At 35.7% G+C, this 20,293-nt stretch overlaps 1 protein-coding gene and 1 long non-coding RNA gene across 3 annotated transcripts in view; one reads left to right on the top strand and one right to left on the bottom strand.

Moving 5' to 3' along the window:
* Positions 1–372: 372 nt before the first annotated feature.
* KCNH8 (potassium voltage-gated channel subfamily H member 8) overlaps positions 373–20,293 on the bottom strand; it is a 193,422-nt gene continuing 173,501 nt past the window's right edge. For both annotated transcript variants that reach the window (XM_074838629.1, XM_074838637.1), the window contains 4 exons: positions 19,308–19,663; positions 15,442–15,548; positions 14,277–14,353; positions 373–2,441 (listed from right to left, as the gene is read on the bottom strand). In XM_074838629.1, coding sequence (XP_074694730.1) covers positions 1,734–2,441; positions 14,277–14,353; positions 15,442–15,548; positions 19,308–19,663 — 1,248 coding nt within the window. In that variant the 3' untranslated portion in view covers positions 373–1,733. The remainder of the gene's footprint in view (positions 2,442–14,276; positions 14,354–15,441; positions 15,549–19,307; positions 19,664–20,293) is intronic.
* Positions 11,285–20,293, top strand: part of LOC141929337 (uncharacterized) — a 36,196-nt gene continuing 27,187 nt past the window's right edge. The window contains exon 1 of the long non-coding RNA XR_012625001.1: positions 11,285–11,415. This is a non-coding gene — a long non-coding RNA (uncharacterized LOC141929337). The remainder of the gene's footprint in view (positions 11,416–20,293) is intronic.

Here is a 20,293-nt window from a genome sequence, read left to right as displayed (position 1 = left end):
TAAACTAAGTAAGAACTGGAATAGAGGGGAAGTAAGAAACCCTATATATAAACGCTCATGTTGAAGTGTAGACACACTGACAAAATTCAGGCAGCTGAAAATGAGAGATGACATTTTGTCCTTAATTTGTACCAGTGGGAAAAAGGATGTAAATTGGGCACAGAATATCAGCTGGGATTTGTGTTCCCACACACATCTAAATGTTAACAATGAACTTAGTCTTTGAAGCTTTCAGAAAAAAAACCCTCTTAAGTTAAACAAAAATCTGTGCGCTGTAAAAATTTTAATTTGATAACAGTCACCAGTTTGCATTAATTATTAAACATAACAATTTACGTCTCCATTTTAGAACATTTATTTTGGGTTGTAAATATGTTCTTTTAGAAAGCTTGCTAAAGAACATGCAAATGTGGTGTATACTGGGCATCTTTAAATATATAAATCAAAATTCCAACGCAAAGCAGTAGCTCTGGTTACACTGTAGCAATATAAGTTTCTAATACATTAAATACTGAAAAAACCCTTCAAATTTCCTTTGGGCATTAAATAATTTGTCAAACCTATAGTCTCTTTTTTTTGACTAAAGGTCAAAGCTAATTTTTACATTTGTAAGTAAAAAATCAACAAATAAATAACTGTTTAAAACTTATTTCTTTGATTCTGACTAGACCATTGTAATTTTCTCCTTTAATATTCCTTAATTTGCTCAATGGTTTTCATCCTTCTTAATTTCCTTGTCTACATATAAAATTCCAAAGCAGGGATGTGTAGTAAAATGTTGACTTGGTCTTACCAATAATAGTGCAAACCAAGGGTACTTAATGTTATCAGTATAACAATTCACTTTTTAACTAGTGATAGCTGACTTAGTATGGGATACAACATTCCAGCTGTTTTATTTTTTTTAAATAAAATAATACCTTAATTTATTTGTATTCCACCAGCATGAATACATTCATTGCAAATTGCATGCACATAAAAGGGAATCCATTTGTAAACTACATAATATCTTAACAATAAATAGTATTTGATCTAATACATGATGGTAGTGCATTTCTTGTTAAAACTGCAAGCTTTTACCAAAATGAAAACAAACTCTTATTCTCCTTATAAATATTTTAAATATTTTTAAGTATGTTTCATAACAAGTATATAAAAATAGTATTTTTAGATAAATTAAGAGGTTTCATTTACATGACAAACAACGTGCAACAACTAACCACTCTCTACCAGCTCTATTTGTTTGATTGTCTAGATGACATGCAGGGATAATTGTCCCTTTGCCTTCACAGAACTGACAAACAGATCAGCAGGACCCACGGTCACCTGAAGCAAACAGTGCCATAGACATTGTTTGGGAACAACAGTCAGACACCCAGGGAAAACCTTTGCTTCGATGAACAAAAGCCACCCAAGATAGTTCTTTTGTCCTAGACTTCCAGCTGCTCTGACCCTCAGGGTCTTTGGACTATCACAAAAGTCTGCCAAACAGACCAGTAAGTTATATTTGTATATAAAATGCTTTTCAACATGCTTCTAGAATCTAGAATTTTTTTTTTCCTATAGTATGAACCAGCAATACCTTTTCTTACTTTCTATAAATCTGAATTTTCATGTTTGTAAGTCTCCACAATCGCCAGAGAAAAGGTCAAATAAATCAGTCATGCAGTACTCTCTAAATTTAAAACTGGCAGCTGTGGAACATGCTTTGAGTACTGCTTCACTGTCTCTCATTATACGTCTATGGCTTGGTAATCTTTATCTTTAATATCCCTTGTGCTTGTCACAATGTCTATTGGGAAACCTGGGGTCTGTGCAGAAACTATTCCGGCTGTTCCTTCCAGGTCCCATGATCCCGGCAGGTTCTCAAGGCTTAGTGAGCTGATTGCTCCTTGGCTAAAGCTACCTTCCTCAGATCTGCTGGGGAGCACGAGGTGTAACGATGTCTCTGATGAAGAGCATACTGAAGAAGAAAGAGTTGCTGAAATAGACTGAAGAGGAGTCAAGGTAGTGTCTGAATGGGGAGAGGTGCATCTTAAAAATTGCAAATTGTCTTTCTGAATTACCTGATACTGGGAGGGGGAATTGTGAAGGCCTGGTGTATAATAAAATTCACCGTCCATAGAATTTTGTAGGTTGGGTTCAGTTCTTTGGGGACTGCTGCCTACAGAGGACAGATCTGTATTCCAAATGTCACATAACGTGTTGCCACGGCAAAGTTGTGCTTTGGTGCAAGTAAAGTTCCCAGCTTGCATGTGCGTGCAAGGTTGTGTAGTCCAAGCCATTCGAGACTGCAGACTTTCCAGGGTGGGACTTCGAGATATGCCGTGCACAGCACAGAACCCTGGAGGCTTCTGGGATGTGAGCAGGTTCTCCAGAAGGTCCATCATGTTCTTCATATTCTTACTTAATTGAGAGACTTCTTGAGTTAAAGTTGTCACCTGTTATGGCAAGGCAAAACATTACAGTATTTATTTATGCAGTTATGCCTGAAACACACACATACATACCTTTTTTCCTTGTAACAATATCAGCTTTGATCTGTGGTACAGTGTCTTTATTTTAAAGAAATATACTAATATATGTGTGGGAAATAGTCCATCCATCTGCCTTACCACAGCTACATGTTACACTTCCTGTGGCATATTGAAATAATTAAATTGGCTCAATTAAAATGTATGATGGAAACACTGTAGGCATAATTCACCTGATTTTAAATGATACTCTGTATATAAGGAATGGCCTTAGAGTCAGAACTGAGATGATTTCCAGTGGCAGTATGACATCAATAGCTTTTTGATCAATCATTAAATGTTTCAATGCACAAACATTTTTTATTAACCGATTTTATACTCATGAATGATACAAAACTGAGGTCTTATGAAATCTTGTTCAGAAATACACGTGCCATCTTTATAGTAAAATAAAAGAAACCCATACACGAAGTTGTCGGATGCAAGTAATGTATGGAAAATCTGGTGGACTACTACTAAAAACAAAAAAAAAAAAAAAAAAAAAGAAAAGAAAAGGGAAACTCTAAAATCCACTTGCTACCTCTAAAAATTTAAACAGAATAAAGCCTATGAAACAGTTTCCTTCTATTTAGTTGTGTTTACACTTGAAAGGTATTCCATATAACACTGAGAGAGACAGTAATCCATACCATAGATTACTCTGATGTGTATGCAAAAGAAAGAATCATATTTTGTATTAGTGTATTAGACCTTTTTTTTTAAAAAAAAAAAACCCAAAACAAACACTGATAGCATTCAGCTAATTACATGAATTACATGAAGTCTTTAATGTCCCCAAAACTGCTGGTTTGGGTGGGGGTCAGATTAACAAGTTCTAAATTTATGTCTTAAAGTAAATTGATATATGAACATTAACAGGTATGTTCTTTAGGACATTATAAGGACATGTTGGGAAATGAAAAGCCTAACTCAAACACAGAAGTGACCCACTCACCATTTCAAATGTGTTTGTCTTTCTTTTTCCCTTCTTAAGGAAAAGTTTGTAGGAATTTCAAATCAGTCAATTATTTTTAATAAAGAGAAATGAACCCATCAAGAGTTAGAAATGAACTTTGTCTCCGTGGTAGCTAATCAATCTATTTTAGGTCAAACCACTGTCGTTACCGTTAAAATAGAGCTTCTCATACTGACGCTGGTGAAAATACTCTGTTGAAAAAAGACATGACTGCACATTTATCTTCAGAACGATAAACCACTTGTCAAAAAGAAAAAAGGCTAATTCAGGGGGGCTTTCTTTGCCCTGAAGTAAAGACACCACGGATTAGGTGCCCTACACAGATTAATTTTCATGTAATCAGAAATAGAAATACAATTTTCATTTTTCTGACAGGATAGTTCCAAAGAAGTGTGCTGGAAAGACATTTCAGGATGAGTTTGACTGTGTTACTACAGGCACAGTAATTTTAAAGAAATTCTGAGTTAGAAGGAAGCTCTAATACAGCTCCTATACATCTATTAGTTTCTCTCTGAGCTAAGAGTTCAAACCCATCATACTGTTCAATAGTTTTGTTAACACTGCCCTTGGAGGGAAAATGCTTAAAGGGAGGAGGCTCTTGAGCGGAACATAACAGGATCTCTCTCTGTCTCTCTCTCCACCTCTTTCTCTGCCTTGTTACCTAATTAAGTTATGCTAGATAGAAAATAACCATGAAATCTTCTGCCAGCTGAGATTAAACTTCGAATGCCTGGTAGGTCACTTGAACTTCAGTTACTGTAAGGGATTAAAATATGTTAGAAAAGTGATCTGTGAACAGGCTTCCCATGGTGTCAGAGCAGCCAGATAAGGTTCTTGGTACTGTCAGAGTGTAAGGAAACACACTGTGAGATTTCTGGACAAATCAACCATGCAAGAACTTCTGTACTCCATTGGGAACTGGGAGATGGCATTGCAAAACCTCCAAAAGCTTATTTGGGAAGAAAGGGGAAGAAAGGACAACAAAACCCATGGCTAGCTAGATTCAGTGGTCATCAGTTCTTTTTAGGATCATCACTGGCCCCTCCTAACAGATAAAGCACCTTTGTTTTCTGTGCCTAGTTTCCCAACTTGCATCCATTTTACAGGGCTTTCTGCAGTCATGCAGAAAGGAAGATATGCTACCTTATGACTATGCATCTTTACCCAAACTATGAACGCTGTATGAAAATATCTGCAACTTTAAAATATCTTGCTTGGTTTGGTCCATGTTTTTCTCTTCTGTTTCTGGTTACTTAAAGGCTTTTTAAAAGTTTAATTATTCTTTAACATGTTTCTTTTGCCAATTCATTGAGACAAAACAGCAAAAATCAATCCCAGCATCAGTACTTGTGGCAGTCCTGAATTTCTGTTCATTACAACTTGCTCTAGTGCCCAGATACTATTTTTGATATATCAGCTAGTTCTTAGAGTGCTATATTCTCATAAGCTTGCTCTCACACAGTCACAGGAACTGATAAACCAGCCTTTGATATATGCTTTAATAGTTTCCAGTAGTATGCTAGTTTAAGATCCAAAGTAATTATGCCAAACTTCATTAGAAATTGAGCACCATTTAGTGAGATCTATTTGGACCAATACTGCTTGACACATAGGCAAAGCAAATATGTAATTCTCTGGATAATTTAAAACCTTTTCTGGACTTTAGAAACTGTTAGTCTTACTGGATTAAACATCCAATACCTGTACTATTAATTACCATCTATCTCTATATTATTATATACTTACATAGCATACTATTACTGTTACTATCAATACTATACTGTTTATGCTGTCCTTTTTACACCCTGTGGAGATTCTTGAGCAGATGAAAATAAACAGGTGTAACAGGGACCAATTTTATCAATAATGCTAACAATTTCACAGTCCTCCAGAATGTGCAAAAGAACGAAGATTAAAAGCAAAAGAAATTTTGAGTCTATGAAACAGAAATTAAAAGCAGTGCAGTTTCGTCCCGAGTGAAAGGTCTAATTCCTTGCATGCTGGTAAGGCTATTCTCTTTTCAGGAGTTCAGTGATTATCACCAGTCAATACAAATAGTTGTACAAATGGTTCCCACTGTGCTAGGCAGACAGCTTTAAAATAATCTGTTAGATCCCAAATATAATTGAAATGCTGCCTTAACAGTTTCTAGGATTTGGAAATGATACTGCAATATTTCCTGGTGTAGAAACTGGGATTTATACAGATTTAGCTTGAATTAGCAAGAGGTACTTGGTACTAAGGCTGGTCAAAAGCAATGCTCTGGTACCTTTTTAGCAGACCTGTTATAAAGAAAGAATATATTTCAAAACAGAGGTTAAAAAAAAAGATTTTTTTTTTTTAAACACATGGACTTTAATAATAACACTTTCTGATGCCCTGACCAATATAAGTTTTAGTAGTTGTATTTTACATTTTCAAATTACTTCAGCAGTTTCAGTAGGAAGAGTATTTTTCTTTACTACCAGTATTAAACTGTTTTGCAGTTTGAATACTTTGTTCCATGTAGTTAAGTATGAATGGGGTGATTGTATTTAAATCTTTCTATAAAAGGGATGAAAGGCTCTATATAATGTAAGATGATGATGGTGATTGTGGCTTTGTTTAAATAGTATTGGCTAAACAGTTTTCTTTGTTTGTCTATTATATATTCCAGCATTTAAATTTTTTTAATGTTATATTTTCTACTAGAATACCTATCTGCAATAAGCATCTTTTTTTCTGATTAGAAGCCTAATACATTGATATTTTTTTCTCTCTGTGGTTTACTCCCTTTTGCAATTCAAGATTCACCCAGACATCTTCCTACCATGACTCTTTCTGAACACCCAAAAGTGAAGAAGAAAATTTGCTTCTTGAGAAATGGAAGTTGTATTTTGGCAATGCGGGGAAGCTGCCTGGTTTGCATTGTATATGGCAGCTTCTCTGTTCCCTTGCTTGGTGTTTCATTGGTTCTTCTATTCTGGTGCTTCATAAAGTCAGGGAGACTTTTAGCCAGAATGAGTTGTCTTTCAAGGCTCAGATTAACGAGCTGCTGATACTCTGTTTCCCAGTAACGGCATTGTTGACTCAATGAATAAAATGAGAACTGAGCTGAGACAGACTTTTTCCTGATCATCTATCAGCATCTCTGTGACCATTGGTGGTATGGTGACAAACATTTCTGATTTAATGGCACTTTAGGAATAAAGCTAGTTGCAAAAGAAAGAAACCAACACCCAGTATAGCGAATCTGAGTTCAGATTAAATATATAGGATTTGTGCAATGATGTGATGGTTCAGTTTCAGTGAAATCAGAAATCTGGAAGGTTGTGAAATTGGCTTTATCCTGTAGGAGTAGAAGAAAATTTGTTGGTTTCTCTGCTGACTCACGAGCCAGCTCTCAGGTAGTTCCAGGGCAACCAGTCTGTCTGAGTAAATTAGGATGCTGAGATTACTACTGTTGCTATTAAACAAGTAAGGACAGAACAGAAAAGTATAAAGGACTAGATAATTTAAGTGTATTCAAGTCAACAGGGGTCCCATGAAATTCAGTCTAGAAAAAGGGTTGCAAAACTGCAGTTCTAATAATAATTTGTGGCTCTTCATTGTTGGATGTGGATGCTGCCTTCAGGTTGGCATAGAACCGGGACAGTGTCAGCATGATGGTGGCAATAGGAAAAACAGGTTTGGAAGTTACTGCTTCAAGAATTTCAGAAAGTATCAGGGACAAACTCTGACTCTCTAGCTACTGACTGATAGCAAATGGAGGATCGTGGAAATCCCAGGTGGCTGGGAGAAGAGAAGCTGTTAAAGTGTACAGTTGAAAGAAAGCCTGAGATTGTACATATGATATCGGGCAAAAATTAAGGAAACAATTTCTATAAGCATCTAAAGGAATAGTTAAAAGAGATCAGGCAACATATATTTCTCAAGAATTAACCATGGCAAAACAATGTAATTCTCTTCTTTAATTGAAAATCTAGTTTAATAGATAAGAAGAAACTGTAGATGTAATATGTATCTTGTCCAAAGACTTCTCAGATGTTACTGTCCACGTGACATTCTTCTAAACCAACTAAGAAAATATGACTGAGATGTAATCACCATGTGTTGGATTCATACGTGACAGGAATGATTTATGATCAATGTTTTGCTGTCATCCATGGACATTTCAAGCCATTCTTTTTAGCAGCCTATCCTGATTGTTTTCATTTAATATTTATTTTTAATGGCTAAATGGAATTCATGTTCACTTTTAAATATCAGTAATATGAATTTCAAAAAAGATAAATGTTTAACATTACATTTGAAAAGAAAATGTCAGAGACATGAATATAAGCATAATATTCTCCCTATGCAGAGTATTATAGAAAAATATCTGTGGAGTTTTGCTGAATCACACTTTGCAGTCATTGATCATGCTCCCAGGATATATCAGCATCATTTTTTATTGGACACAGGAAGAGGGTTCTCTTCACCAGGAATTACTTATGCTGGTGCAGCTTGATATCATGTACTTTGTCAGTGACTTAAAAGATCTAACCAAAGACAACCCAAAATAAAATGCTACCAGTGAAGAGTTTTAGAAAATGTGATGAGCAAAGAAAGAAGGAATTTTGTTTATAGAGATCTGCTGGAACAGTATGCTGGTTTTAGAAGAATGGCAATCAGCTTTTTCTTATATCTTGTAGGCATAAGACAAAAAGCAGTGAATTTGCATACCAACAGAGGTTTACATTTAGATGTTGAAAAATAGATCTTTTCAGTACAGGAAGGTTTTGAAATGCCTGTTAGAGAGTTAACAGGATAATTGTCATCTGTCATGGTAGTAACATTTTTTTATTCAAATCTGAAGTCAGCTTTTGGTGCCCAGTTGATTTTCACACTTCATGGCTTTCTCTCTTGATTAATTTCTTTGTCTCGGGTGCCTTTCCACGAAGGAAAAGTGCAAGAGAGACACCACAGCGTGTAGGATCTATGCTATGTATGTGTCGTATGTCCTGCTTAAAAAAGAAATTAACCTAAGCTTTAGAGCATCAGCCATTTCTGTTACCTACATCTGCCAATAGCTACTAAGCTAACATTAAAAGAAAGAAGAAATTAGCTGGAAAGACTACTCTACAATCACCAAAGTACAAGAGCAGAGAGAGAGACAAAACAACAACAAGGTAGGAGAATGTCAGTGCTAAAAGGAAAATATATTTTTACAAATCTCAGTAGAAAAAAAATGTGTTTACTGGGTATTTATGGTTTAGAAAGCTTTTATTTCTTAGCACAAATAATACTAGGCTTTATGTCTTGACGTTTATGCTAAAATTACGTAGATAAAATCCAAAATGGATACATTAGTTATTATTTGTTTTCATCATCAATAAATGTCATTAGTTCATTTTTTGCCACATTTTTCTTGATTAAAGGATGTTTTCCAAAGTGAATTGTTGGGATAGCCTTGCTGCAAAATAATTTCTCTCATGTGATAATATTGTTATGATCTTGTTACAAAGAACATGTTTTCAATTACTGTAAGTCAGGGGAGTTCTTTATATGAGTTCTCAAGCTGCAAACTGAACTTCAACAGTACATCCCCTATGTAAAACTGATGGCCTGATTAAATTTACCAAATTTTCTTCATTGGCAGTGATTATAAAATGACTGTTTCCTTCGTGTACATACATTTTTAGTATTAAGAAATATGTTTTGCCTTGAAAAAAGAATGTTTTTTTCTTGTCCTGAGAGGAGAATGAGATTGATTTTTGGCAGCTGGATGTGAAATATGTTTTAAAATAATCTATTTATAGAATTTCTTTAGGTGATTTGGAAAATAAACATATTTATTTAGGATTGTTCCTTTTGTTAGGTAAATGTCCCTGTGAATGCATTTTCTCTGTTCTGAATAAGTGCCAAATGCTTAGAGTATTTTAAGCACTTGCATCTAAAAAACCCAAAATTAAAAATAGCTGAATTTCCACTAAGTGCTCCAACATGCAGCTAAATAGAAGGCAATTTTCTAGTATGAAACCTGACCCTATTCATATTTTCTCATGTTTGTTTGTTTTCCACTTGAATGGGAGAAATGTGAGCGCTCTGTTCATTATACCGTTTTAGTACTGTAAAAGCGGGGTCTACTGATGTGGTAAAATATGAAATCAGACACCAGATTCTGAAGCTGAAAGAGGCTGCACTGGAGCTGGGTCATATATGGGAAAAACAGGGGACATGATAAAGAAATCTGAGTTTGTCTGCATGTACTGCATGAGATGTCCTGTGTATCTGAGCCTGAAATCCTGTACCTGTGTATTTGGATGGAGAATATGTACAAATTATAGGAGAAAAAATATGACTAAAATTTGGGTATTTTCTTATTTTTAACTGGTCTATGTTTTAAATAATTCAGATTTGGGTTTTGCATGTTGAATCAAAGTAGAAGTATTTCCATGCTTTTTTCATACAATTGCATTCAAATGATAGCGAAAAGCCTAGTAGGATACAGACAATGGGACAGTGATAGGCAGGTGCTTTAATCTAGATTTATGTCCATCTGTATATCTCAGAAAGTCTGCTTAGTGGTTTCCTATTTTACTTCCGGGCTCCTTAGTAGTTATGTATGATTGCACCAGATAAATGGTGCCTCTGAAAAAATGCTGAATGTTTAGATACACTCATGTGATCAGTCTTTGCAGAAAAATGCATTGAGTTGTACAGATCTCTGCACAGGAAGGATGCGTGCTTGTAGGGCAGAAGACCTATTCCTAAATTCTCACTCTGCCTAATTAGGAGCAGGTCTTTGAATCAAGCTTCCTCGAGCTCAGAAATTGTGTCATGTTGCTGGGTATTCAGTCACTTAGTCTTGAAACTATTGCTTAAATAATTGCATTTTTGCAGGAGAACCAGAACCTTAACTCTCTTGCCTGTCACATACTGAACTATAATGAAAGTCATGCCTTTATTATTCAGTGATTATTTAGACTAAGTGGAATGGGAAAATAGGGTAGGAGATTAAGTAGTCCTATGCCACTCCACCTTGCAATACTGAACATAAGAGAAATTCCCTTTCATCAGCTTGCGTCTCATTCAGGCTCAAAATGAGAAGTGAGGTTAGGTGAGTGAATGAAGAAGCTGGGTAACTGGCCGAGCAGCCAAACCATGGAGCTATACAATAGGAATCTGGGTTGCGTTCAAATTTCTCTTGCGTTGCCTAACAAACTGGTAGTGCTAACTTTGGAGCCTACCCTTCTTAGAGGAAGTGTGTGCATCCATTATTCCTAAAGTTAATATGTAACAAACTTTGAGAAGTATAATCAAGGCTCTGTCTTCTGTTAGTCCCATTCTTAGGTAAATGAACTTTCCTTTGGATTATGTAGTGAATGTCATACGCCTCAAATACTGCCAAGAGCTCCACTGGATATCTAAGCTGGGTATAGCTTGTTTTGTAGTTTTATCTCTGGGGAAACTATTTTTTGATTTGATTTGCTTTGCTAACAACAGACTGTATTGAATGTTTGAATGGGAAGATGCATGTCTTTGTTCCTCCAATAAACAGCTGAAATGGTTTTAAGCTAACTAGTGAACTGTTGTAATACGATTGCCTTTCATGAAAGCACTTATTTTTGCATTTGTTGATTGACTTCTGATCTCCACTGGAAAATGTATTAATGATAGTGTTTGCTGCTGTTGGCTACTTGTGACCTGTTTTCTTATATTTTCTTTTTCAGGAGGAGGCTGCATGTCTTAAAGGAGGAGTTAATTTCTAATTCTGCTGGTATTTTAACTACTGCTAGAAGTCTGCTGCAGCATCAGTCATAATCTTCCATTAATGGTCATCATCGAGTGATGGAATGATGAAAGCACTGGGGTCTACAAGTGTTGTTCAGTACTTAATGTAACAACAAAAACCCCAAGGAACAGCTAGTGTATTCCACCAAGGCTACTCATAGGCTTATTTGGGTAAGTGCCAAGTCGGTACTGTCAGTTCAGAAACTCCAGATGGAGCATGTTTGATACATGTAGAATATGCAATTAAGAAGCCTTATAGTTGTGCAGTTTTTTCAACATAAATTTTGATCCATGGGAGGACTTGGAGGATACCCATCTGTCTCTGGGATTTGAGCCCGGAATGTTAACTATGAAATCTAAATCTACACCAGTTTAGAATTGCTCCTCATGCTTTTTTTTTTTTTTTAATATCCCAGTCCAATATTTGTTCATATTGTGTGCCCATGCATTGTTGCATTGAATTGAGAATTCTTATGTATATAAATGTTTCTATGTTTAAAACTCTTGCGTGGTTAGAATGCAGAACATTGTTTTCTTTGCTAGGGGACTTAGAAAACAAAAAATGAGCTTGAAAAGTAGAGAATACTCCACAGTACTGCAAGGCACCAACTACAGTCTTCATCTTAAACATGACTACACTAACGTAGATGTACTCTATGTAATGTACTCTATACAGCATGGAGTAAATTAATGTTAGAGATACTGCAAAGCTGAATATAAATGTTCCCTTAAGTTCCTTGACTAAGTCTGATGTGTTTCCCAGAGTGTAGGGTTTTCTGTAGTCATTCATGTAGCCTCATGTAGCTTTGTAATCTCCTATAAATTCTATGAGGTTCTGTAATCAGAGAAAGGTATCTTTCTCTGCTGTGACTAAGCAATAGGTACACCTATTTTCAGATTTTTTTCAACCTTATCATGTTATTGTATCTTCTGGTTGCATTATTATTAATCCAATGATGTAAATCAATTCATGTGTTGCCAAAAGATGTCTAAACCTACCAGAACCTTATTTGGCTTTCAGTTTTAGTACTTAGCATTCTGTGTTGGTGCAGGCCCCAGTCAGTTATGCAGTGTGAAAATAAACTCTGTTTCACACACCCGAGACTCCAGAAGTTGGTGGTACTCTAAATTTCCAGAGATCCTCTTACTTACGGACTCCTAATATCTGCTCAACAGACAGAGACTATAGATGAGCCCTCTTCTGTCACACTCCTGTGGAAAGAAGAGAAGGACCTGCTGGGGATGACTTCTTTTTGTCTGACAACCTAATGGTTGACTTGTTTAATCAAGAATTAGTGGTTCAAATCTGTCTCATTCCCAGGAGAGACTGCAGAAGTCTTGGGAGGTAAACACCTCTTATTTCAAGTGAAGTCTCACAGGTAGCATACTATGTGGAAAAAATAGATGGATCCCCCCTCCTCAATTTGAAATAAAAGAGTGACCCATATTCAGAACAGTGAAAACTTTGTCTCTGGATTTTGGATTCTGTTTCCCTGTGTGGAAACTTTAGCGTTTTACTTCATGTGGTCGTATTCCCTTTTTTCTGTTAGTGTGAGCAAGCAAGTTGCATGATATTTTGTTCAGGTAGTGTTTTAGTAGGGAAAAATGAAGATTGTACATGGAACGAAATGACCTTCATTGTGGGTTTGGTTTTTTTTCTTCTTTTGTTTAACATACTGCCCTGCTCCAAGATTTATTTATTGTTTTTCACTAGAGAAGCAATGATAAGCCCAGAACTATTGCAGTTCAAATGTTTGGTTAATCCACAAGATGCCTGCCTTAGCACATCTGCCACTGTGATGTATTTTCTAATTGCCTCTTGCAGATAACCACGTAATGCATCTTCATATTTTAAAAATACCTGTCCTCTTCAAAGTCAAAAGGGATGAAACAATATGACTTGTCTGTTTCAAAAATATTCCATAGGAAATATAATTTTCTATAATAATAGTGTTGTCAATGAACATCTTGGAGATATCTTTGAGTTCTTTGACCAAGCCTTATAAGAAACTGTAGTCAATGGGGCATGAGACTTTTGTCAGTTTGACATACAAATGAGGTGATGCATTCATAGCGACTAACTAACCATGCATTCAGTCTTAGCTTAGGACATTTAAATTATCTGACCAAGTTAACCTGAGCCAGGATGTAAGAGATTTACAAGCCCAATACGTCGTGTATGGAAATAAATAAATAGTACACAATATAGAAGGAAAAATAAAATAAAACTTGACATTTCTTGTAACCAAAGAGATCAGAAAAAAGAAGTGAAACTGTGTGGTTGGACTTATTTAAATGTTTCCTCATGTAGAGAACAATTGTCTCTAATCTTTTCATACTGAAAGACAGATTATGCTGGGAACAGATTTTATTCTTGCAGTATAACTGTGAAGTTAAAGTCTGATGCTTTCATCTTGTTAGCCAAAGTACTGCAATACTTTAGCCAGAGAACATTTCCTCTTCAGTGTCAGAATGGTAGTCGATTATAGGTTTGAAGGTATTAGACGGGAAGAACAGGAAGCACCACTGAACAATACTGACCCTACATTCCTCAGGTCATACTGCTTGAGCAGGAATGGATGAACTTCTGTTTCATTCTAAATAGGCATAGGTAACGTTTGATGTGAATTTGAAGATGACTGGATTTTCATTTCTTTCAAGGAAACTCTCCAAAAGCATAGCATTCACCAAAACAAGAAGAATTGAAAGAAGGGGCTTGGAGAAAGAATGAGAGGAAAGAAAGAAATAGAAGCATGTACAGAAGGGAATAAATCCTAAGATTAAATACACTAACTATGCTAACCTCACTTTGTTTTTAGCTCTAACACATGACACAAACTTTTATATAGCTTTCATGTAGAAAATTAATCTGGAAAGAGTTATAAGCCTCAAACTGCCCTAAAGGTAGGAACCCCATCCAGTTTTGCAAACTCGTTTGTCACACATTTATCATATTCCCAAATTTTCTGAGTTTTCTCCAGCATTTCTTGAATCACTGTTAATATCCTCCAACCCCCACAAAAGCTCGTTACCTCATCATTAAGCCTGCTGATCTGCTGTTTGGTCTCTTCTGCTTTGATAACAAGCACAGCAGCACCAATTTCAGCATCTGAAAATAATTCAAATGCATGTAAATGAGAAAAGTATAATAATTTGAAAACAGCAATGCTATTATTGCACTTATCCAATGCTTTAAATTTAAACTGAGTTTGCACTTGGATAGAATGAAAATAAAATATTGTGTTTAATGTTCAGTGCATAATGTGTAAGAAAATTGTGATGAATAAATTTCATACTGCTCTCTTCAGTCTGAACCTGAAAGGACTGAAAATGACAGCCATGGTGCCAAACGTATGACATGTCATCTGTTTTTAAAAATCCTAGATATAATTAAACTTCCATTATTTTTTTCTGTTTGGCTTTAAGAGGATCAAAATGTGTCCTAATAGCCTCCATGCAAAAGGTACATAACTATGTGAGGACTGTTTACTTGTAAAAGAGGGGATGTTGGAAACAGTCTGAACTGCACTGATTGTGTCACTTCAGCATCAGTCAACTGGTCCCTCCCCTCTGTCTCTTTCTTCCTCTCTTTTTTTTTTTTTTTCTTTCCACGTTGACATGCTCTATTCCTCTGTGGTGCTATTTTATCAACCTTTTCAGAGTGTAGGTCATTTAAGACTTCCTAAAACCTCTTGCTATTCAAGGTTTTCACTCTTTTACTTCTAAAAATCTAGGTACTTTCATACTCCTCCACTTCTGTAAATAGTTTTAACAAAAATTGAGAGCCAAGTTTGCATATGGTTCTTTATGATTTTTTAAAAAATTTTATTTGGTATTAGAATATTTTTATGTTGAATTTTGTCCTTGTGTTTAGTACCTTCCATGCCCAAAGGTTTGGGAGCATGAGGCTCCTGGCTGATCCTACAATACTACTAGTAAAGTATAATGCATGAAAATACAGTACTCTTTGCAAGCTGTTTTATCATGACTTTCTGTTAGCAGGAAAACAACAAATGGCCTTCAGGACCCTGTTGTATTTTTCTACAGTACTGGTTGTGATACTGAAATGGTACTGAAAGTAGGGATATACGTTAAACACATTTATGCCATTTCTGAGAATCAAAGAAACAAAGGGGAACAAAAAGCAGTTGTGAAAACTGTTTTCTCTAAAGAGTGATTTTTCCAGGCAAAACTTACCTCCAATTGTAGGAGATAACCTGGATTCCTGCCTGAGCTGATCAGAGCCGAAGTCAAAGTTTTGGCTTTCCTCATTATGGTTTCCATCTTCAATCCCATAAACAATTCTGTTGAGAAAAATAGGAGTGATGGAGCAGTTTCATAAACAGTTTCATAAACAACACATTCATAATTATGTTGTCAAAATTACTCCTAAAGGGCACATTTTTAAGCAATGGCAAATTTTGAACAACATTGAGTTTAGAGAAAAGTAAAAGCTATTATACTGGTGTACCTTCTTGTGAGTCACTAAAGATTAAACCTACTGTTAGAGGAAGGAATGTGAGGCCAAATAGAATTAAATTGAAGTTTCAAAATTTTCATGACTTCTGCAGTATATCCTGGGTCCTAACAAAACCTGTATTGAATACAGTTTGCTTTTCGTATCTAAAGTAATCTGTTGCCATTATTCTTCACAAACTAAAGATGCTTCACTATGGTCTTGGAAAGTTTAAACCTCCTTGCACAGAACAGTCAGCCTCTTATATTAAGCTTACTTATGCAGAGCCCAAGCCTGAACATAATGTATTTATGAAAGCATCTCTGTAAACTACAGTCAAAAGTGTTGTTGCCATGCAAATAGCTATTCCCAAATTCGGTTCAAACTAACTAGCTCAGACAGAGAAGTCTTGTTTGCAAACTGGGTATAGGAAGATGTGTAGACCAGCCTGCAATGTTCCAGGTATATTGGTATTGGATCTAACTACTAGAAAAAACATTTTTGTCAGTTATTTCTACTCATGCATTGCAGCTGACCTCCAATTTGCAGTGTCAAGAGATCCAAAGAAAAAAAAAAATGAAGCATTTTATACAGTAATCAAGTGCTGCATACTAAGAATAGAAAACTGGTATTGGATTGAGGAATCAATACATATTATTAAAATATATAATTATGAATACTTTTTGTTCTTATTTATCATAAATTGTGCTATAAAGAGAACAGTTTTAAAGTCAACGGAAGTGACTCAGAAAATTGCCAACTGACAGACATGGAGCATTAATTTCTTGTTTTGTCCAGGCACAAGATTCAGAATTTGTCTTAAAGTAGGCAGATGAGTTAAATACTAATCTGGAAGGGCTAAAGCAGACAGTTCTTGGCCTCTTAGTCAATAGTGATAACTGTGATGATGGAAGTTAAACTTTCCATCTAATAAGGATATTCTCAAGCAAACCTCTTGACTGGAAATATTTGGAGAAACAAAAAACAGACAATACAGAGATATCTGAAATGTATTTGGCTTGAAAGACCCACATAACTTAGAGCTCTGTGCATGTACCATATATTGTATTTCTTGGCTCTTCGTGTGGGTTTAGGGCTCTGTGTCATGTCTGAGTGTTCATGATGCTGACTGGATGTTACTAGATTTCACTCTAATCTTATCCAGTCTCTGGGAGGAAATGAGACTCAAATGTGGTGCTTGAGCTGCTCTGGCCTATACTGTTATCTGCAGCTGAAAACCTGAATGATTACTTTGTTTGAAATTTGCTATAAAACCTATTTAATGTCATCTGGCCTCAGTGCTTCAAAAAGTAAATTTTAAACACCGATATCCCTTTTGTAGAGATTTCTAATTATATAAAATGCTAACATTTTAACTGCCTTTAAAGCACATGGGAAAACCTACTCAGACGTGACTTAGAATTTATAGATGCTGTATTATTTAAAGTGTTTAAAGACTCAGACTAAAAAGAAACCATAGTAGCAAAAAGAGCTAGTTCTGGACAGCCAAAAGACAGACTTCTATGTGGGAAACATGTAACAGGCATTCATATGCTTATTCATATACAAGGAACTGGCTGTGGAGTGATGTAATCAAGTGAGTTGAAAACATGAGGGGACAAAAGTAATTGGTAAGTCTCACCCCTTTCTGAATAAGCTATTGTACAGCCCTGAATTTTCCCCTGAAGACAGACACCTCCACTTGTAGAAGCCAAAATGTCAGGAAAGATTAACATGTGACCTCTTCTATCCAGTTCATCAGGGCTAGAGTGCACTCATCCATGTGGGTCTGAGGAGATTCAAATGCATAAATGCCTCCTCCTAGGACTGCCTTTATTATCACTTACACTTCCTTCCTTTTGATGCTCTTCTACTTCATAGGTAGTACCCAAAAGTGATTGGGAAGACTGTGATTGTATCTTAAAAGTTAGGATGCTGGCTTCAATTCCTTGCACCAAGAAGTATTCGAATAATTTACCCTGTCTCTGTGCTCTGTTGCCTTAACTGTGGTGTACAAGGAAAGAACATGAAGCACCAGTGAAGAGTTCTGGTTGCTTACTCTAGGGAACATCCACAGTGAAACAAATTTGTTAAGCAGACAAAGTACGTTCTCCTGACAAATGTCGTTATACGCCTCACAACTGCACTGACTGGACATTTCAACTAGAGTCTTGCCTTCCCCTTACACTGCTGTCCAACAGCAAAACAAAAACAAGGATCTTAATTAAGGTCTTATTTTCTCTTTAATACTTAAGAAGAAATATTTAAGGGTCTTTTTAAAGTGGTTTTAAATTGTCAGTTTAAATGTTCTAATAATATAAACTCATTCTGGAACATAATATGAAAGTGTTTTGGCTGGAAAACAAAGTCTTAAAAACACATATGTCTTGGGCCAATTTTCCAGTCTAATAACGGGATTATTCTGCAGTTATGAAATTATGAATGGAAATAGGAAATAAGAATATATCTAAAAATACTTGTTTCACATTCACTTTTGCAGCCCTGGGTGCCAATGTCTGGCTGCATATATTCAGAACAATAATGAGCAAAAATACATTTCAGTAGAAAATATGAAAGGGAGCTTTTCCCAGAATTACCACTTGTTATGCAAATGATAATGACCTTTACTCATAGCTGACCTGAACCAAATTCATATGAGATCTACAAAAGAAATGAGAAAATATCCACTATGCATTTCAATTTTGCTGGTGTAGAAGGTGGTTTTCCACGCATTATCTTCCCCTGTATTGACAAAACTAAAATCAGTTTGTATCCTTGTTCTTGAACATGTAAAATACTTCAAATTATAGAAACCAAAACTTGAACTGGAAGGTCAACTGCTGCAGCTCCTCATATGTGAAGAAGTGATTGTGTTTTCTATAAAGAACTGATCCCAAAACTCTTGGTTAATAATTAATTATTACATTGCAGCAATTTAGAAATAAGGTACATAAATCATCTTACAACATACAAGTAAAAAATTAAAATGTTAAAAATTATACACTAATAATACTGTAATAATAATACTATTACATGACTTGTTTATGTTAAAAGTCACAGCAAAACAGATTTTCTCAACTTCATGTTTACTCTCTACATAACTTGCATTATCTTGTTTCTTTTCTCTAATGTAAAAAAACCTCTAAATATTTTCTAAAATTGCCAGGCAATAGTTTTCCATTATAGTCCTCTACTCCAGTAATTTTTGTATTTGCACTGCTATGCTGTATTATTATCTACTTGCTTTCTAAATTGCTGTCTCTCTGATGGACTTGGAATGTTTCATGGTGCTATTGTGGCAATGCGTATTATTATAGATGGACAAAATGATACCATAAACCCAGATTATTCAAATAGTCATTTTCGTAATTGCTCAATACTTTCCCTTTTTACTGGCAGAAATATTTTATTTTGCAATAAAGTCCTAAAGTCATAACATTCTGTGTAGCGTGTAATAGTTCCTACAATAAGAGGACTGTTCCTTCTGTGTGGGATGAACAAAAGTATCAACTATTAAAGAAAAAGAAATATTTTATATTGTTATAATCATGATATTTTTAATAGGAGTTACATGACAGAGAAGAAAATAACCATTTATAACTATTACCTTGGACTCAGGTCAGGTGGACCACTGGTGGTCAGTGCTGAAAGGTGTAACTTAAGGTTTTTCTCCTTCCTTCTGGAGTAGTAATGGAGCTCCATTTCGTGCTTGGTTCTTGAGGGGTTTGAACTGCAAGCATGGATGGGTGAATGAAAGGGCACTGCGCCTGAGGCCAACTGCTTCAAGTTTCTTCCTAGGTGGCTTTTATTGCTTCCAGCCTTCTTCTGCTGAGAACAATTTGTGCTTCTTGTATGGACTGGTGAAAGGGTGCTACTCTCTTCTTCTCCCTCCTCATCCTCGTCTTCATCTTCCACAATTGAAGGGAGTCTCTTCTTTATATTTCCATTTCCCTTGAGCTCTGTCTAAAATAGCAGATAATACATACTAGCGTAAAATTCAGAGCCTGATGTTGCAGAAACACAATTTCTTCTGGTGTTCATCCTAGAACAAATCCAGATCTAGCACAGCTTTCATTTCTCATTAGATATAGCTCTTTTGGAACTTTGCCATAGCTTCCCTCCCCAACTATGGCTATATGCGCATATGTGAGAAAAATACAAACAAATTGAGGTCACTAGTGATATAGCCAGTGAACTCACTCCAATACGTTTTGTTACCAAGAGAGATTATATGACTAGTTTTTACAAGCCATGTACCATATGTACACTTGAGTAGACAACTCTTGCTTTACTGAGGCATTGTTTGTTTTGAATGTTATGCTCTCAGGCTCCTGGTGGACCAAGGGAAAGAACTGAGGCTGGTAATTCATATAATTACACATTTTCATATAGAATCATTTATAATCTATAAATAGCATTAACACCAGTTCAGCTCAAGCCCAAATGTTCTCTGTATCCTTCTTGGTTGTTGTAACTGAAACCACTGCTGGGATAGTAGGCAGATTTTTCAGTTTATACAAAGTCCCATTAATGCACCAGTGGTGTGACAGTGTCATCTTCAGAGCTGAGCATTGAAAAGCAGAGCTACATCTG

The sequence above is a fragment of the Strix aluco genome, chromosome 1 (assembly GCF_031877795.1).
Source record: "Strix aluco isolate bStrAlu1 chromosome 1, bStrAlu1.hap1, whole genome shotgun sequence".
In the NCBI taxonomy this organism is placed as follows: Eukaryota; Metazoa; Chordata; class Aves; order Strigiformes; family Strigidae; genus Strix; species Strix aluco.
Note: the sequence above shows the minus strand (reverse complement) of the source record. Positions and strands in the feature narration are given on the sequence as shown.